At 42.5% G+C, this 17,687-nt stretch overlaps 1 protein-coding gene across 1 annotated transcript; it reads left to right on the top strand.

The window, feature by feature from the left end:
- Positions 1 to 220: 220 nt before the first annotated feature.
- BAG2 (BAG cochaperone 2) lies at positions 221 to 16,423 on the top strand. The gene is made up of 3 exons (XM_058554100.1): positions 221 to 403; positions 8,881 to 8,990; positions 12,330 to 16,423. Exons 1-3 carry the CDS (start codon positions 291 to 293, stop codon positions 12,740 to 12,742), a joined length of 636 nt encoding a protein of 211 aa, XP_058410083.1. The 5' UTR covers positions 221 to 290; the 3' UTR covers positions 12,743 to 16,423.
- The last annotated feature ends 1,264 nt before the right edge of the window (positions 16,424 to 17,687 follow it).

The raw sequence follows: 17,687 nt of genomic DNA, 5'->3' as shown, positions 1-17,687 counted from the left end.
CCCGCCAGGTGGCTCGGAGGCCCCCTGGCTTCGCTCCTCAGGCCCCGGGCCCTGGCGGCCCACCCCGAGCCCCCCTGGCCGGCGAGCTGCCCCGGCCCCGCGGCCGGCGCGCCTGCCCTTGTTTGGCCACGCGGCGGCGGCGGAGTCGGCGCGTCCTCGGGCCGCCCCCCGCGGGCGTCAGAGGGGCGGGCGCCCCGCGCGGTGACGGCGACGCCTGCGGCCGCCGAGCTCGCCACTCGCGCCGCCGGGGAGCCCGGTGACCTCTCGGCCGCCCCGCCTCGGAGGCTCAGATGGCTCAGGCGAAGATCAACGCGAAAGCCAACGAGGGGCGCTTCTGCCGCTCCTCCTCCATGGCCGACCGCTCCAGCCGCCTGCTGGAGAGCCTGGACCAGCTGGAGCTCAGGTGAGCGGCGGCCCGGGCCGCGCCCGGCGTGGGGGTCCCGGCGGCTGGGCGGCTTGACACGTGCTGTCGGTGGAGACGGGGCGCTCTGCGCGGCGCGGCTCGGCTCAGAGCGCGCTCGGTTTAAGCCACACCTGCGCGCGCGTTCCTGTGGCCACGCTCTCGGGCAGGACGTGAGCGTTTGGGGGCCGAGAACAATCAGAAGATGCAAGTTCTGGTGACGTTGGTTCGGATTAGGGACTGTGACACTCCAGGTCTCCAGAACTTCTAGAACCTTCTGTGTGCCGGTATATGGTCTTCCCAGATGTTTTTAACTTACTCTTTTCCTATTAGGCATTTTTAAGAGAGGCAGCAGCTTAGTGGTCCCTGATGTGAATGATCCGTTTCTTTGCTCCAGAACACTTAAGAGCAAAAATTAAAAATCCAGGAATCCATCTGATGGCAAGGATTAGAGAGGAGGAGGGCAAACGAGGGGCTGCGGGGGGACGGCAGCTGGGTGCTTTGTGGAAGGAAGACCCTGCAGCTTCCGTGTCGCCTAACCCCGCATGCGGTGCCCAGCCCTTCCGTTAGCCTCACGGTGGATTGTGCGCCTCCGTCCACAGGAGACTCTGTGCCGCCACCTTCTTGAAAGTGCCAGTCACTGGCCTGAAAGCACAAGATAGTCACAGGTCCCCCCCCCAACTCATTAAGATTTTATTAAGTAATTAATATAGTCGTAGGCTTGTATAGCATTTCTAAATAATGTATGATAAATTTTGGAAACACTGTTCCTTTTACAGGGTGTGGAAACTTTTATGTACTTTCTGTAAACATTTGTCACTAAAGTTGTGTAAATGTGTGCAGGTGTTGTTAAATGAAAATCTTATTAAGGCACCCACAATCCCCTGAAACTGCACAGAATTTTTTTCCATAGTTTTTACCGGCTTCTGGGTGAGCAAAGGAGTGTGTAAACCAACAATTTCAAAAAGCAATGCATATATGCCTTTATCCCCCTCAATTAGTGTACCAGAACAAGAAGAGGTGTCTATTTGCCAGGAAAGAGCATTAATAACCACAGTATATCTCAGCAAATGAGGCATTTATTATTATCATTACCCGGAGGAAAGAGTCAGAAAATGAGAAATTCTCCCTCCACAATGATTTCATGGATGGCAACAGATAGAGAAACCAGAGCCAAAACCACGTTCTGGGGTTCTGCTCAGAATGAGACACATGGAACAGCAGCAGAGAATTGCTTCCCCGTGGTTGAGCCTGCTGCATTCCACCCCCAGAAGAAGCAGGAGCAGAACTAGAGGTCCTGCCCTCAGCTGCTTAACTTCCCTCTGATAATATTTCCCTTTCTGTAGCAGCGTAAGAGGTAACTCACACGTCTCCCCCAGGGCACGTCTCCCCCAGGGCTTTACAACTTTGAGGGCATGTTCTCCACCAATTCAGGAGTCTCTCTCCTCTCAGCAGAAAAAAAGGATTTTTTTCTTAAAGGAATGAGGAGGATGTTGCCCCTCCTTCCTTCAAGCTGAGTCATTGTCCTCAAACTTGGATTAATTTCTCACATGTGGTAGGTACAAAAACAGTCAAGTGCTCACTCATCTTGAAAAGAAAGCCTCTGGTTTTGAGTATTTATTATAGTCTAGTGTTCGACTAATGTAAAATGAATTCTGATTATTGTGTACAAGTGATTAAATTATAATTTGCTTAACTAACCCTTGACCTGAGGAGTATCAACCTACAAAAACAAAACCCAGTTTACGAGGCAAAGCATTTATTTGGGATCGAAGAATTGCAATTCTGGTAGCACGGGTCCAGGTAGAAACCCAAATAGTGTCCTGATTACAGGAGAGGGGCTCAGGGCTTTTATGGGAAAAGGGAGGAGGACAGGTGCGTTGTATTAAGGAAGAGTTCACTGATGCTGGATGAGGGAAGGCTAGGATTGTACTTCAGAGGTTGGCTCGAGATTCGGTCATCAGGCAGAAGGCTAGACTTGTGCTTCGTTGATTGGTTAGTGATTCGGTCATTGGCAAAGTCCAGTTTCATCAGTCCCTACAAACGGGATATTCTGGTCCACACTGACTTCTTGCAATGTTGGCGGTGTGGTCCAGTTTGGAAGACGAAGAAAACAAGACCGGTGCCAGGCAATTTCTCTGAAATGGCTGCTCTGCCTCCATTTTAATATGGCTCCACTCACGTCGTCTTCCACATTAGGAAGGCCTGATCAATATGTGTCTAATTGGTCATTTTAAGGACTTTTCTAGTAATTTTAGACTTTTGTAAGCTTTGTTTCTTCCTTTAAAAAAAGTAATACTGACTGGAAACTAAGGAAGTGTTTCAGAAGGCAAGCAAAAATAGAGAAAAGGCTAATGCTGATCCATTCAAGTCTGTTTGAAACCACGGGGGCAGTGGTCCAGAGCGCTACACTGTTCAAGACTAGAGTCAGGCCTAGAACATCAGTATTTAAAAGAAAACATGATATTTGTCTGTAATTTTGCTCTAATAGTTTAACTTCATGTTACGGACGGCTGATCACGCCGCATACGGGGTAGAGTCAGCCGGTGCAGTTGGCACTTAGAGGCTTGCATTTACTGCTCCCCAGCCACACTAGTTTTGTCAGCTGTGGTGAAAACTTCTTCCATATGAAACTGAAAACAGAATTATGCTAAATGCTTTATGACCTGGCCTGTGAACTGGTGTACCTGATGTTTAAAATGCTTTAAAATGTTTGGCAGCATTCTACAGATCGTTAAAGAAATTCCATTTGTTTCTAAACTTGACGACACTAGCCTTTCTTTTTTGACTCCAACCCATCTCCCTTTTTGCTTCCTCCTAAAAAGGCGATCCTTCCTCTCCTGGTTTTCATGGCCACTTCTAAATGGTGTCTGATTTCTGCATGCCTCAGTGGTTCAAGACACTTTGCTTATTGTTGTTACTTTTTTTAACAGTTGTAATTTATAAATAATACATGCTAGCATTTATTCATTTAATGGGCACTGACTATATGCCAGGCCCCATGCCTTTGTGGAAGTTACTTTTACCTCCATTCTTCTGATGGGAAGTTGGGGCTTAGGAAGTTCAGTGACTTGTCCACGGTCACGCAGCTAGAACCCAGGAAGACTGGCTATAGAGCTTAATACTTTCTGCCTGAATTTTCTTAAATATGTCATGTTTCAAAATGTATAAATGGTATATGGATAAATATATGATTTTACTGAAAGAGGTGAACATTCCATTTAAGCTGGTGTTTAATTCAGTAAATATTGAACACCCATTTTGTGCCAGTTCTTGACTGACTCCTGGAAGGCTCCGGATGGTGAGTGGCAGAAGGGAAAATGACAGGACTGGGAGACTGGCTGTTCACAGATTTCTCAAAACTGACCATATTGTTCCTCCTTCCCCTGCCATCAGCCATTTGCTTACACAGCAGCCGGGGAATGAAGGGTTGTGGCAGGGGTGATATGGCTCATGTGGCTGAAAGCGTCCTGTTGCTTAAAGTTTCTTGAGATGTGCCAATGTCCCAGGAGTCATGAAACAAGATGGCATCATAGTTAATATTGTATAACAGCCTCTAATTTAAAAGAGCACTTTTCATATACATTGTCATTTGAACCTTTAAGGTAGGAGGGGGCCACATATTATCTCTTCTAGAAATGAAGGAACTGAGGTCGGGAGTGATTGAGTGGCTTGCCTAAGGCCACACGACTGATGAGTAGCTCCTAACAGTAAACACCAGTCCCTTTTTCACATCAAAGTGTCTCAAGAGTGAAGGTAGGCCGGCCCGGTGGCGCAAGCAGTTGGGTGCGTGCGCTTCGCTGCGGCGGCCCTGGTTCGCCGGTTCGGATCCCAGGCGCGCACCGACGCACCGCAGGTTAAGCCATGCTGTGGCGGCGTCCCATATAAAGTGGAGGAAGATGGGCATGGGTGTTAGCCCAGGGCCAGTCTTCCTCAGCAAAAAGAGGGAGATTGGCAGATGTTAGCTCAGGGCTGGTCTTCCTCACAAAAAGAAAAAAAACAGTGACGGTAACTTAATATTTTGGTGATGATTAGGGAAACCCTTCAAAATTTACATTGCGTAAAATATAAGTGATCACTGTAGTATTCTTTTGATAGAAGAGTATTGAATAAGAGACAGGACTATGATTTTAAGAGCCTGTTTTAGAAACTCTTTCTTTCAAATAAATCCACGCTGGAAGCATTTGCCATTTCCCCTCCATTTTTTGAAAGCAAAAATTCTTATTATGTTATAAGCCTTCATAATGGTAAGGACATAATGAATACCACGAAGCTGAGGTTTGCCAGCACCAATGCTAGGCACATTACACATATGAACTCGTAATTTTTTTGGTCGATGCCGTCAGCCACTGTGTTAAACTCTTTACCTGCTTTGCTTGATTCAGTCACGATCACCGTCTCATTATTCCTGTTTCATCAATGAGGAGACTGAGGCAAAGAGAGCTGAAGTGATTACTCAAGGTCACCCAGCTGGTAAGCGGCAGCAGTGGTTTGCACAGGTGGACGGAACAGTCCCTGCAGTTTCGCCTGCCCGCTGTGTTAGCCGACAGATCCATGGTGGCCACAGGCTGCTGAGATGGCTGTTGGGCCTCTCCTAAGTCTCTCACCAATTGTCCTTTAGATACCAGGCTCCCAAGACTGTGGGATGTGGAGACCTGGAGACTAGCTGGGGATGTGTGCAATTGAGTTTTGTCCTCAGAAAAATATTCTGACTAGAATTTCTTTTTATTCATGCCTGTTTAGTCGTGATTTCATGCCGAGAGTTTTCCAGGAGCACAGCCCAGGCCAGCCTTGGTGTGAGGATAAGTTCTTTCCCAATTTGGACATGTAGCCCTTCCAGGATCTGTTAGTAAAAACAGAACTGCCCTCTCCGCCAAGAGAAGTGTTGTCAAATGCCGTGTTAAGAAACATGAAGGATAAAGTGAGATGGTCCAACACTTGTCTAACCAGAGTTTCAGAAGGAAATAATAGAATGGAGAACAGGGAATATTTGAAGATATAACGGCTAACAGTTTTCTAGAACTAATGGAAAGGTTGTAGACAAAAAGATTTATATATGAGTTGAATTTAAGGGTATCAGCTGATAAACAGTACAAATATTACTTAAATTAAGTAGAGATCTAGGTTCAGCTTTTTAAAAGGAAAAATTAAAATTTGATATAGTCCCTATACTAGACAGACGTAGAGTGCTGAGTGAGGCACTGATTGCCTCAAGGGAGAGGAAGCAGTTCCTGCCAAAAAGGATTGGCTTGTGAAAAAGGATCACCCTGTAGACAAGGGTCAGGGATAAAGAATGTCCAGGAAGAGGGAACAGCAAACGAAGGGTCCATGATGCCAAAAAAACCCTTGGAATCTTTACATTCTGAACAGTGACATTCTACCTTTGCTATGAAATGAAACAGGTATACATGAAAACATATATAAAAAGTTCTGTAAAAGATGAAATCTGTTTTTCACAGAGAAAATGCCCTGGCGATTTCTAGCCTTGTGGGAAAAAACCCACAAAACTTAAAGGTTCCATCTAATTTTCTCTATATTTGGTCTCATTTGATGACAAAATATCTTCTTCATGTGACAGATTTATTATATTTTTTTCCAGAGTGTTTCCTTTTAAACCATTTTCCTGTTAACAACTCCATGAACTTATGGTTGTAACTTGTTGTTGTAAATGAAGCCTTCCTTTTTAGAATAACATTCAGTTCTCTATCATCTTATATTTGAATACAAACTGGAGAGTGTTGAAAAATTAATCCCTTCTTTCAACATCTCTTTTACCAATTGGATGATTCATCTGTGTCATTGTTTGTGTTTTTCGCATAAATATTGCATGTAAGTGCCAACTCTCTCTCACATCTACTGGGCCCTAGTTTATCTGTCTGCAAGTTTGCTAATGTAAAATGTGTGAGGACATAATGAATGGTACTGGAAGAGGGCCTGATATTGTATTATTACTATTTTATAGAAGATTGTTTTTAATTGTGTTTTCCAGCCAAATTTGTCACGTAAGATTCTTACCAGCTCTTTGCTTTTGCTGGTTCGTATAAACACAAAGTCCAACGTATATTTAGTATCTTGATGAATAAAGAGACCCTGTGACTTGACAGTGTATCAGTGCTATTTTGGGGGGTAACAGGTGGGTGCCCTGTTGGGGAAAAGGCATATGTGTGGCTGGGGTGGGGAGGGGGGTCCTTATATGGAAAGGACATGTGCTAAGACCTTGGTGAAGTGGTTCCTTCTGTGCCCACGTAAGGCAACAATCAGGATTAGGTCTTCCATGATCTTGTGTTTCTACGACCATCTGAATACTGGGGATAGGTCTGTCACTATTTATTTTGCAAAAGTTGGCAACTTCTTTAGTTTCAGTGTAATATATAACAAGCAAGTGCCCTGGAAACAGAGCACTTAAAATATACAGGATTTTTTTTCTCTTGCTCTCCTGATTCCACAGCCTAGTAAAGTGACTGGGTGTGCTCCTGTGTGTGTGGTAAGTGCATGTGTGTGTACAGTTGGGGAAAGTAATGCTTCTAGAGTTGGATCAGGGCTTTGTACCAAAAACCTACAGAGGCATTCCCTTTAAATTCAGGAACAGACGACAACACCCTTTCTTACCACCACTGTTTAATAATACAGTACCGAAGGACTTTAGTCAATACTATAAAGAAAGAAAATAGGAGCTAATAGGATTGAAAAGGAAGAGATAGATAACTGTCCTTTTTTGCAGATGATATGATCATCAATCTAGAAGAACCAACAGAATCAAAAGACAAACCATTAAAATTAATAAGTGTAAATCACAGTTGCCAGTTACAAGATGAATCTACAAAAACAGCATTTCTCTAACCAGCAATAACCAACTAGAAAATGTAATTAAAAATATATTATTCACAATAGCAAGAATATCCACAAAGTATCAAAACACTCAAAAGAGTCCACAAGACTACCATTAAGAATACTTCAAAAAGTATAAAGAATAGAGAAGAGGATCTGAATAAATGGAGAGACATATCATGCCTTTAGATGGAATGACAATATTCTAGAGATGTCAGATTTACCCCAGGTTTTTGAGAAACCCAATAAACTTACTTTAGCGTGTATATGACGGAATGAAAGTTCCATCATAGCTAAGTTAAATAGCTAAGTTGCCTTTGAAGGATGGTGCTATTTTTAAAAAAATGGGTGTTGGTTTAAGAAAAATCAAATATAGTAATGGCTGGAATAGAGATTTCGGAGGTAGACAATCTACAAATCATTGGGGGAAAGATGGATTTTTGGTGGATAATGTTGGGGAAAATGGTTCACTATTTGGAGAAAAATAAAATCTTACCTAACCACATACAGGGGTGCATTCTAGATGGATTAAGACATAAATATGAGAAAGGTAAAGCGATAACATTAATGTAGTAAAATATCTTATGACCTAGGGATGAGGAAGACCCTGAAACAAAACTTCAGAAGCATAAACCATAAGGCAAAACAAAACCAAGAAAAGATGAATTTGTTCACTTCAAAATAAGGATCCTTGTTCATGAGGTACATCCCGGACTAAGTTCATGTGTGACAGGATGGGAGAAGATGGCTGCAGTGTCTGGAACCAACAAGGGATTAATACCTTGAGTATGCAGGTCAACAAGAGGACAGTGAGCCCTGGTTAAAAACGGAAAAACCAAATAGGCAAAGGCTATGAACAGGCTAACAAAGATGTAAGGAGATGGCCAAAATTATTAGTAATGAAAGCAATGCAAATTAAGTCCTGCATACCACTGTACACTTATTAGACTGGCAACAAATAGCTGGAAAATGCTGCATATTGGCAGGGCTGTGGGGACACAGGCTGTGGGGACTCCTATGCTTTGCTGCCGGGAACAGGGCCTAGTACGGCCATTCTGGAGAACAGTGCTAGTCCTGAGTCAAATTGAGGGTCGGCATACCCTGTGTCTCTGCATTCTGCCCTGGGATGTATCCTAAGGAGATTCTCTTTCAGGTCTATAGGAGACATGTATTCACTGGTGTTATTTGTGGTGACGAAAGGTGGGGGACAAGGTGAGTGTCTCCACGGGGGAGTGGAGGTAAGATCAGGTGCATATACATGTGGAGTATTTATCATGCAGCAGTTAGAAGCTACTGATTAGATGTACACATAGGGACCTGCATGGTTCTTAATAAAATAATGCTGAGTGAAAAAAGAAACAGTGAGAGATAAGTAAGTTAAAAATAGACGAATAAGGAAGTACAGATTTTGGAAGAACAAATACAAATAGATAAACACTAAGTAGAAGATTGCCCTATGAGTGGGAGGAAAATGGGAGCTGGGTAAGTGGATTAAAAACAATAGAAAAATTCAAGAATAAAAAATAAAAAGGAATAAAGAATTTTTGAAAAATGTTCCTGATGATCTTTAAACTTGAGTTGGATTGAAGAGAGAGAGATGAGGAAAACTAATCTTCCATATTGTAACTGTTTTGTTTTCCCAATCTATATAGGGTGGAAGCTCTGAGAGAAGCAGCCACTGCTGTTGAGCAGGAGAAAGAAATCCTCCTGGAAATGATCCACAGTATCCAGAATAGCCAGGACATGAGACAGATCAGCGACGGTAAGGCTGTTTCCACAGGAGGGGGCTCGTCTTTTTACACTCACTCCTTTAAGGGGTTTCAAGTGTGGGTCAGGTCTTGCTTGACTTGAGTATGAGTACACGAGGCCTCAGCATTTGGTGTGAGCAGCAGAGAGCAGCTGTGGCTGTCAGGTATTACAGGAGCCACAACCGAGACCATTCTTGCGGCTGGAAGTGATAGAGAAAGGCCTGCAGGCTCCCGAAGAGCTGGCCCCAAGCGGAAAGGCCCTGCCCTTGACCTCAGGTTCCCCCTAACTTCAATTCTTTAGTTACTGGACTGTAGAAGATGTAGAAGCAGAGGGAAAAGGTGAGAGATTGGAAGCAGAGACGACAAAAGGAGATGAATTGAGGTGTAACTTAAAGAGATGAAGGGGAGAAAATGCAGAGAAAATAAATTACGGATTCAGTAAAACCCCATTAATGTAAAAATGTGCAATCATTTTTGTATGAAAAGCAGGACTGCCCATGGAGGAACAGGTCACCTGTGATTTTCTTTCACTGCAGTGGTCTTCCTAATTTGGCTCCTTTGGTGCCTCCCAGACAAGCTGGTGGGCCAGGTAGCTGGTGGGGCACGTGTGCAATCTAACTCCAGACCAGAGCTGTTCCACATCCACAGCGGGGTCAAGATCTAGTCTGTCTCGTCACCATCCTGGCCAAAGATGAATGAATTAGGAAGGAAGTTACAGAGCAGTTCAAATAGTGTTACCGCCCAGTGTGGGGCCTTCTGCTTGCTGCAAGACATGCCAATAGTCAAGAGGCAAGGCGGTAGGAGAGAAAGGACTTTTTTATTACAGCTTGCTAACAAGAGGGAAGATGGCCGACTCATGTCTGAAAAAAACCATCCTAAGGGGGCACAAATCTTATAGCAGTTATGTAGGCTGGTGGGTTATAGGGGAGGGGGTTAGGAATGTTGACCCTCTGGTGTTACAGACTGGAATTGCCACACCAGATCTTTCAGTTTTCATTGATGATGGCTATCAGCATAGACTCTCTGTTTGGGGGTCATCACATTCCTAAGAAACTCAAAAAAACAAAGTTATCATCTTATGGCAGCTGGGAGGTACATGCACAAGCAGGGGTCGTAACATCTACAGAGCAGGTACATCTCCTGGAGGGTGCATATCTAGCTGGGTTAGTTTGTCAGAGGTCATTCAAAGTTACAACAGAGTTTTTCTTTTCTACAATATGGCTTCCCTCGTGTCACCCTTGTCTTCAGCTGGTATCAATAGGAGATTGCTGACTTTTTCATATAAATAATGAAATGCTGATACGGTGTTCTGTGGGGGAGGAAGAATATTCCTCTACCCACTAGGTCCATCTGGCTGATCTAAGAATTAAATTGACAATGAGACAGAATAACAGGAGAAAATCAAACAAAGTTTAAATTTATTTATTTATTTATTTTTTCCCCCAAAGCTCCAGTAGATAGTTGTATGTCATAGCTGCACATCCTTCTAGTTGCTGTATGTGGGACACGGCCTCGCATGGCTGGAGAAGCGGTGCTTCAGTGTGTGCCTGGGATCGAACCCGGGCCGCCAGCAGCGGAGCGCGCGCACTTAACCACTAAGCCACAGGGCCGGCCCAAACAAAGTTTAATAACATGTATACACCAGAGAAACCCAGGAAAACTGAGTAACTCACCAAAATGGCCAAAGCCACCACCTTAAATACCATCTTCAGCTAAAGACAAAGGAGGATGTTGGGGGTAGTGGTTTGGGACTTCAAAGGGGAGGAAGGCAATTCACATGAAGATGGGAAAGCAAATGTTTGGTAAACAAATGTTTGCTGGGCCCTCTATAGACAATGAGAGAGAACTTTGGTAAAAATGGGCCTTGCTAGGCGCCTTCCTGTCTACCACACCTAGAGTTATCTACAGTGTTAGCTCCTTCCTGGGACAGGCCTTCTATCTTAAATTCTTTTAGGCAATTAGGGGAGAAGGTCAAAGTTTCTTTCTGAGTCTTTTGTTCTTAAAAATAATCAAGCCAAAGAGACACATTTCCGGGTGGCAGATTCTGATCTCCCACAGCCCCTTTCCCACCATTGCCTCTTTGTGCCAGCCAGGACTTAGCCCATGGCCTGTTTAATTTTGTCTGCAAGGGATGAAGTCAGTGTCTCATCTGGAGGCCAGCTTTTCCTCCACTATCATGGCTATGTTTTCTTAGCTAAAATCGAGGCATTGGATTCTGATACACAGGCAGAATACACCACCCCCAAACATGCCTCTTGGGCATAAGGATTATTTTGAGCTGATTATTTTTGAGAAACTGCAGACACAAGAGAATCTCTGAAAATGGAGTAGAAATTACCCTTTTGTAAGAGACATTTACATTTATAAAGGAAATTTCCATTTCTAAGGATAGGATATCTCCCTTTCTGTACCAGGAAGAGAAGGATGACTCTGAATCAGAAAACTCTTATCAACAGAGAAGCCACCTACTACTAAATCTGCATAACAACCTGACCCTTGTTTATCCAGCTTTTCCTGGTCACCTCCCATAACTTGTCTCCCTCCCTCCCCAACATCTTTGTGTTTCGCTGAAGATGGTCTTTAAGGTGGTGGCTTGGACCATCTGGGAATCTCCAGTGTATATGTGAGGTACACATGTTAAGAAACTTCTGTTTTTTTCTTGTTAATCTGTCTTTTATCACAGGGCTTCTCAGCCAAGAACTCGGAAAGGTAGAGGGAAAATTATGTTTCCTCCTTACATGCACGTCCTTATGGAGAGACCCAGGACATCTGATCTCCACACTCAAACCACACAAAACCCTAGTTATGCTCACTGTTCACTCTGTTCTAACTTGATCTCCATTCCAGTGACAACAGCACACCTGCCCAAACGTTTGAAACATGTGTAAAGACTTTCAGATTACTCTCTGTAATCTAATACACTTCAGCAGTTAATCTTATACGCTATAGTTTTAACTTTTACCTTTAAAAAATGTATTGCAGGGGCTGGCATGGTGGCGTAGAGGTTAAGTTCATGCGTTCCGCTTCAGCGGCCCGGGGTTCGCCAGTTCAGATCCTGGGCGTGGACCTACTCACCGCTCATCAAGCCATGCTGAGGCGGTGTCCCACATAGAAGAGCTACAACTCTACAACTATGATACACAACTATGTACTGGGGCTTTGGGGAGAAAAAAGAAAAAGAGGAAGATTGGCAGCAGATGTTAGCTCAGGGCCAATCTTCCTAAAAAAAAAAAAAATTTATACCAGTGGTAAGCTTACAGAAAATAGATTTAGCCACAAATGAGTGCTTTAGTGTTCTTGACATAGATAAGTTTGTCTCATACTGATTGATATTTCAAACTTTTTATGTTTAGGAGAGAGAGAAGAATTAAATCTGACGGCAAACCGTTTGATGGGACGAACCCTCACCGTTGAAGTTTCAGTAGAAACCATTAGAAACCCCCAGCAGCAAGAATCCCTAAAGCATGCCACAAGGATTATTGACGAGGTGGTCAGTAAGTTTCTGGATGATCTGGGAAACGCCAGGAGTCACTTAATGTCGCTCTACAGTGCATGTTCATCTGAGGTGCCCCCTGGGCCAGTTGATCAGAAGTTTCAATCCATCGTAATTGGCTGTGCTCTTGAAGATCAGAAGAAAATTAAGAGAAGATTGGAGACTCTGCTTAGAAATATTGAAAACTCTGACAAGGCCATCAAGCTGTTAGAGCATTCTAAAGGAGCTGGTTCCAAAACTCTGCAACCAAATGCTGAAAGCAGATTTAATTAGTTTTCGAATCTAAGAGCACTTATAAATAATGACGTAAAAATGATAAAATACTATTTTAAGTGATAACTAGTTCTTTGTTAGGCATAACAACTCATTTGATACTGATAGTTGCTTCGGAAAAGGAAAATATTCCGGTGTCATCAGTTTTGTGAATAACAGTTAAAACCAGAAGTATTTTAATTATCTTTCTAGAATTTTTAGATTGAATTCTTGTCTTGTACTAGGATCTAGCACCTAATACATATATTTTTTTATTATTCTGTGGGAAAAGTAAGTGCTCGGCTGGGGGCGAAAGCGTCACTGTTCCTTCCTTGGCTTGTCTGGCTCGGAGACACACGGGCACACGGGCATTTGGCTGACCAGCAATGCTTTACCTTAAGCAGCACATACTTCCTACACATCCAGTTAACCAAGCAGTGTGCTTAGAGGGATAAAAGGAAGCACAAAGTAAGAACCCTTCCCTACATCTTCTTTTACTCAGTAGGTTTTTTAGACATCTGTATCAAATTATTTTCAACTTAAAGATTTATGCCTCTCATAATGTAAATGTATTTCTTGATATACATGAAAACATGACATAAAATGCAAGAGGATTACCTCTAATTTTACCACTGTGAACAACTATATAGCCAGTTCATCTTTTTCCAAATGCATCATTTCTCTAAATTTTTAATCATTACAGAAATATGATGATGTACCTTGCCTTTAAAAAAAGTTAAATGCAACTATAAAGTCTGTTTAATTGTCAACTTTAAAACTTCCATTCTGGGTAGTTGTACAGTTTACTTACCCATTCTCCTTACTGGACATATAGGTTGTTTCCAATTTGTTGCTTATTACTGCAACATATTTATGTACATAGAGCTTTTCCCTTCTTTTGTTTCTGATTTTCTTTGTATAAATTCCCAGCAGTGGGATTTACTGGGTCAAAGGGTATATACAACATTTTCATGGCTTGACATACTACCAAATTTTTTTTGTATGAGTTATATCAATTTATACTGTCTTCAATAATTAAAATGTAGCTATTTCACTGAAAGCTTTCCAGCATTGAGCATTATTTTTTTCTAATAGCCATGGAACAACTTACTTTATTCTGCATTTTGTTTACTAACAAGGTAGACCAGTGTATTGATTATTCCTTTGTGCTAATTGAAGCAACTATAGAACACTTTTATTTGTTCAAAGTAACTAGTGCTATTGATACACAAAATCTCAACTTCCCCCAAAACTACTTCAAAATGAATACATCAAACTCAATTTTCATTAGAATGTAGATATTCTTTCACACTGGAAAAAAAAGTCAAGATCCAGATTGATTTTATATATTTATATCTCTCAATGCAAACAACACTGAGCTTCATTTTCTGGACAAAAATGCCAAATTAGTCTCTCGTCATAAAAAGCAATTACAATCTGAGGACATTCATGGTTGTTTTGGTTGCCAGCCCCCCTCTGCCTCATTTAAATCTTTCCATTTTGTGGGAAACAGTCTCTGTGATAACTGGGGCAAAGCCTCTTGATTTGTCAGTAGACGCTAATTTGCTATCATAAGGCTCCCTGTCAGATAAAGACTTTTTGTGTGCCATCTTTTTATGTCTTTTGAAAATAAGGAGGCAATCAAGTTTTCCTCAAGTTCTCAAGGACTGTCAGCATCTGTAAATCCCTTCCACTCTTCTCCTTCACTCCATGTTAGCCTAAGACTTTTCCTAACACAAAACATCCCGGCTCTGTCTCCTCAACCTTTGTATTCTTCGCAATTTCTTAACCATTTTTTGTGATGGAGGTTTACTGGAGGCCATTCATTATCACAGACTTGAAAGGCTGTGATCTACACTCTCCAAGCAGCTGTAGTCCAGGTCTGCAGCGTCTCCACCCTCTACCTCCAGCTTGAGCCACATTCCAAGGTGGGGCCCTCAAGGTGTTGATTCTTAACATTTATTTTATTTATAAGAATGGAAGTGTATTATTTTCAAATGATGAAACTCCCAAGAGTCACATTTTTACCTTCACTTAAACTGTCATGTTTTATCTAGATAACAGATTGGGACTACAAGGGACTTCAGAGTAGATGTTTTGCCTTATGTTGATACATTGCCTGACAGCCCTGTCCAAATTCCATACCATTCCTAGAATGTAGCAGTCTTAGGATAGCCCTTCTGCATCCCTCATGAGCACTGCATCCCAGCAGTGTTCCCATCCCCATTGTGCCTCCTCTCCTGGTGTGTGTGTAGCCAGCAGGGCCTGCAGGGGAGTTGACAGAGGAGCACTCAATGTTCACCAATTGAGGACAGACTGACCACGCTGCCTGGTTAAAACTCTGCCAGATGTAGAACTGACCCTTCTGGTATTTTAATATAGGAACTCCTGACATTGGAAAAATCCCTAAAGCTTTCAGAGGAATGGGAAGGGGAGAGCTAACAGGAAAGAATGTGAACTGGTGGCTTCCAGCTGGCCAGGCTTCACTCTCAGTACAGCACTGCGCCCCCCAGGGGGCACTATCCACACTATCCCACATGCACAGTGTCCTCCCTGTAATTTAATGAGACATTAGCCAAGTGAGGTATCATGCAGAGGGACACGAGTGCAGGCACGGTCCTTTGTATTCAAGGAGCTCCGTCTAGCGCCCTGACTCAAAATGCTTGGAATTCACCTAAAGAGGTGATTACTAATTAGAGAACTCTGCTTCGACATTTTAAAATTGGAAAACATGAAAGAATTTACCAACCACAGAAAGTAGCAGAGTAAGGATGTGGCAAACTAAATTACATGTAATGATTTTTAACTAGGAAACATGCAGGCATTTGTCCCTTTCAAAGGACTGATGGTAACAGATGCTGATATACTTGGAGTACATTTATGTGATGATGCTATTTTTGATGGCTGGATTTTACAATTATTCAAAGACAAAAATGAAAGTAAAACCTGAGAATTCTGGAAAAGAAAGGCAACAAGGACATCAGTGAGCTTGAAATTCTTTGTGTGTGTGTCTCCTCCTACAACAAGCAAGCCAACTGACACAGACCTTCTGTTTAGGGACATGACCACATTCGGAAGTTTTTGATCATGAAGCAAGAGTAAACAATTTGAACTGGACCACACAAATCTTATTAATTATCCACCTCAAGCCACTAAATACTATAGCAAACACACTTCCCTTGCATATGGTGGGCATTCAGATCACCGCGGCGTTCACTCACGTGTGTTTGTGAGGGCTGATTTCAGTCTCTAGTCCAGCTTTAAGATGCAATATTCCAGCGTAACCAGAACAGTTGGTAAGTTGGGCACAGTTTGTGCAGGAATTTGACAAAGGGGTCAGAAAAGACTGAAAAACCTGGAAACTGACCTAGCATTGGGATCCAAGGAGTATTAAAAACACATCTGCAAATATAACCGTCAGACCTCAGGTCTGAAGATGATACAGGCCCTGGGACAGAACACAGCACACACACAGGCTTAATTAAGCTCTGCTGCAGGAAGAGGCGGTGGGGGCTCCCCACCCCAGGTCTTACCAGCAGAGGGCCCGGGCACAGCCCTGCCTCCCAGCCGTAAATAGCTGTGATAAGGCTCCTGAGTTATGAACTTTAAATGACATACAGCACGCAAGGTGCTCAGCCTGGTGGCTAACACAGAAAGCGCTCGTTAAATAAATGTGAACTATATCAAGACAACGTAAATGTACGGGGGGGTGGGGGCAAGAGCCTCAAAACAAGACAAAACAAGTTTTCTTTAAAACAGACTGATACTGATAGAATTGGAAAAGAAACAAGTTTCCAAGGCAAAATTATTTTAACCCCAGTGCTACTAAATTGCATTAAATATTCACCATCAATAAAAAGAGTATGCTAAATATTGGCAGAGTATCTGAAATATGAACTATTTTTAGGTTGTTTTGATTTTTAAAGAAGTCACATCGTACCTTTTACTATTTGGTTCCACACTGGGGATACATCACACATATCACACAAAATTCTAGCTTTGAAATACATTTATTTTTGATTATTGGATTTCATCTTTCATGAAATTGTTATTAAGCAGTATATTTTAAATTAAGCTCAGGGGCATAACTGCAACCCAACAGCAATACATACAAGTGGTTTTCCATTCAAATTTACAAAAGCATTATTTAGTAGTAACAAAAATATAGAAGGGGTTCAGTTTTCCTTTTAATCCAAAGTTTTTATTTTTATAAGCCCATTTGCCAACATCCACTGTAGATATTTCCAGAGAGGGAAGAAAAGGAGCCTTGCCTATACTGGTGATTACAGCCAAATCACCAGGTACTGGGGAGGGAGGCCACTGGGTATGTCCGAGTCCACTGTGGTTTTACATATTTTCTGTTAGCAAATAAATTCACTTCTATGATGGGCTTACATGTTTTAAGGTGAAAACCTAAAGAGTGACAACAGTACACATGATATTTGTAACTAACAGTTAAAACTGAACACATCCACTGCTGTTTAGGTGACTGTGTGGCATGGGACAAAGCTTCACCCCGTCAGTTCATTCTGTTTTCAGAGAAACAGACCCGAATGAGACGGTAATGGGAGCACGTCAGCAAGTTACCAGTAACCATATTAAAGGGTTTGAAGAGGATGCTAACAATTAACAATATTTTACATTAAAGTAGGTCACTTCAAGTTGGGACATTAGGTCCTGAGGCCAGTTCTCGATTCTAAGATCTTCAGAGAAGGTCCCAGTCCCTAAAAGTCCCAGGCACAATGGAGCACATTGACGAGAGTTCTTTCTAAGCCAACTTCTGAAACCACCATCCAACTTCGGTCCACAATGACGAGTGTTCATCCTCTTTTTGGTAGTGTTAGTTTTACTTGACTTTGATAAAGTACACGTGTGCTATCAACTTTGGGCACATAAAAAGGAAACCATTTAGCCCATTTATGTAATTTACCTATATTGCCTTATATGGGCTATTCTGCATGCTATA

This window comes from Diceros bicornis, chromosome 14 (assembly GCF_020826845.1).
Source record: "Diceros bicornis minor isolate mBicDic1 chromosome 14, mDicBic1.mat.cur, whole genome shotgun sequence".
Classification (NCBI taxonomy): Eukaryota; Metazoa; Chordata; class Mammalia; order Perissodactyla; family Rhinocerotidae; genus Diceros; species Diceros bicornis.
This window is presented reverse-complemented; position numbering and strand designations above follow the sequence as displayed.

Bases quoted from the DNA above. Each gene is read 5' to 3' on its own strand.
- BAG2 (XM_058554100.1), top strand. From the start codon at position 291: ATGGCTCAGGCGAAGATCAACGCGAAAGCCAACGAGGGGCGCTTCTGC. The intron at 404-8,880 runs GTGAGCGGCGGC...CAATCTATATAG, and splicing joins CTGGACCAGCTGGAGCTCAG to GGTGGAAGCTCTGAGAGAAG. The intron at 8,991-12,329 runs GTAAGGCTGTTT...TTTTATGTTTAG, and splicing joins CATGAGACAGATCAGCGACG to GAGAGAGAGAAGAATTAAAT.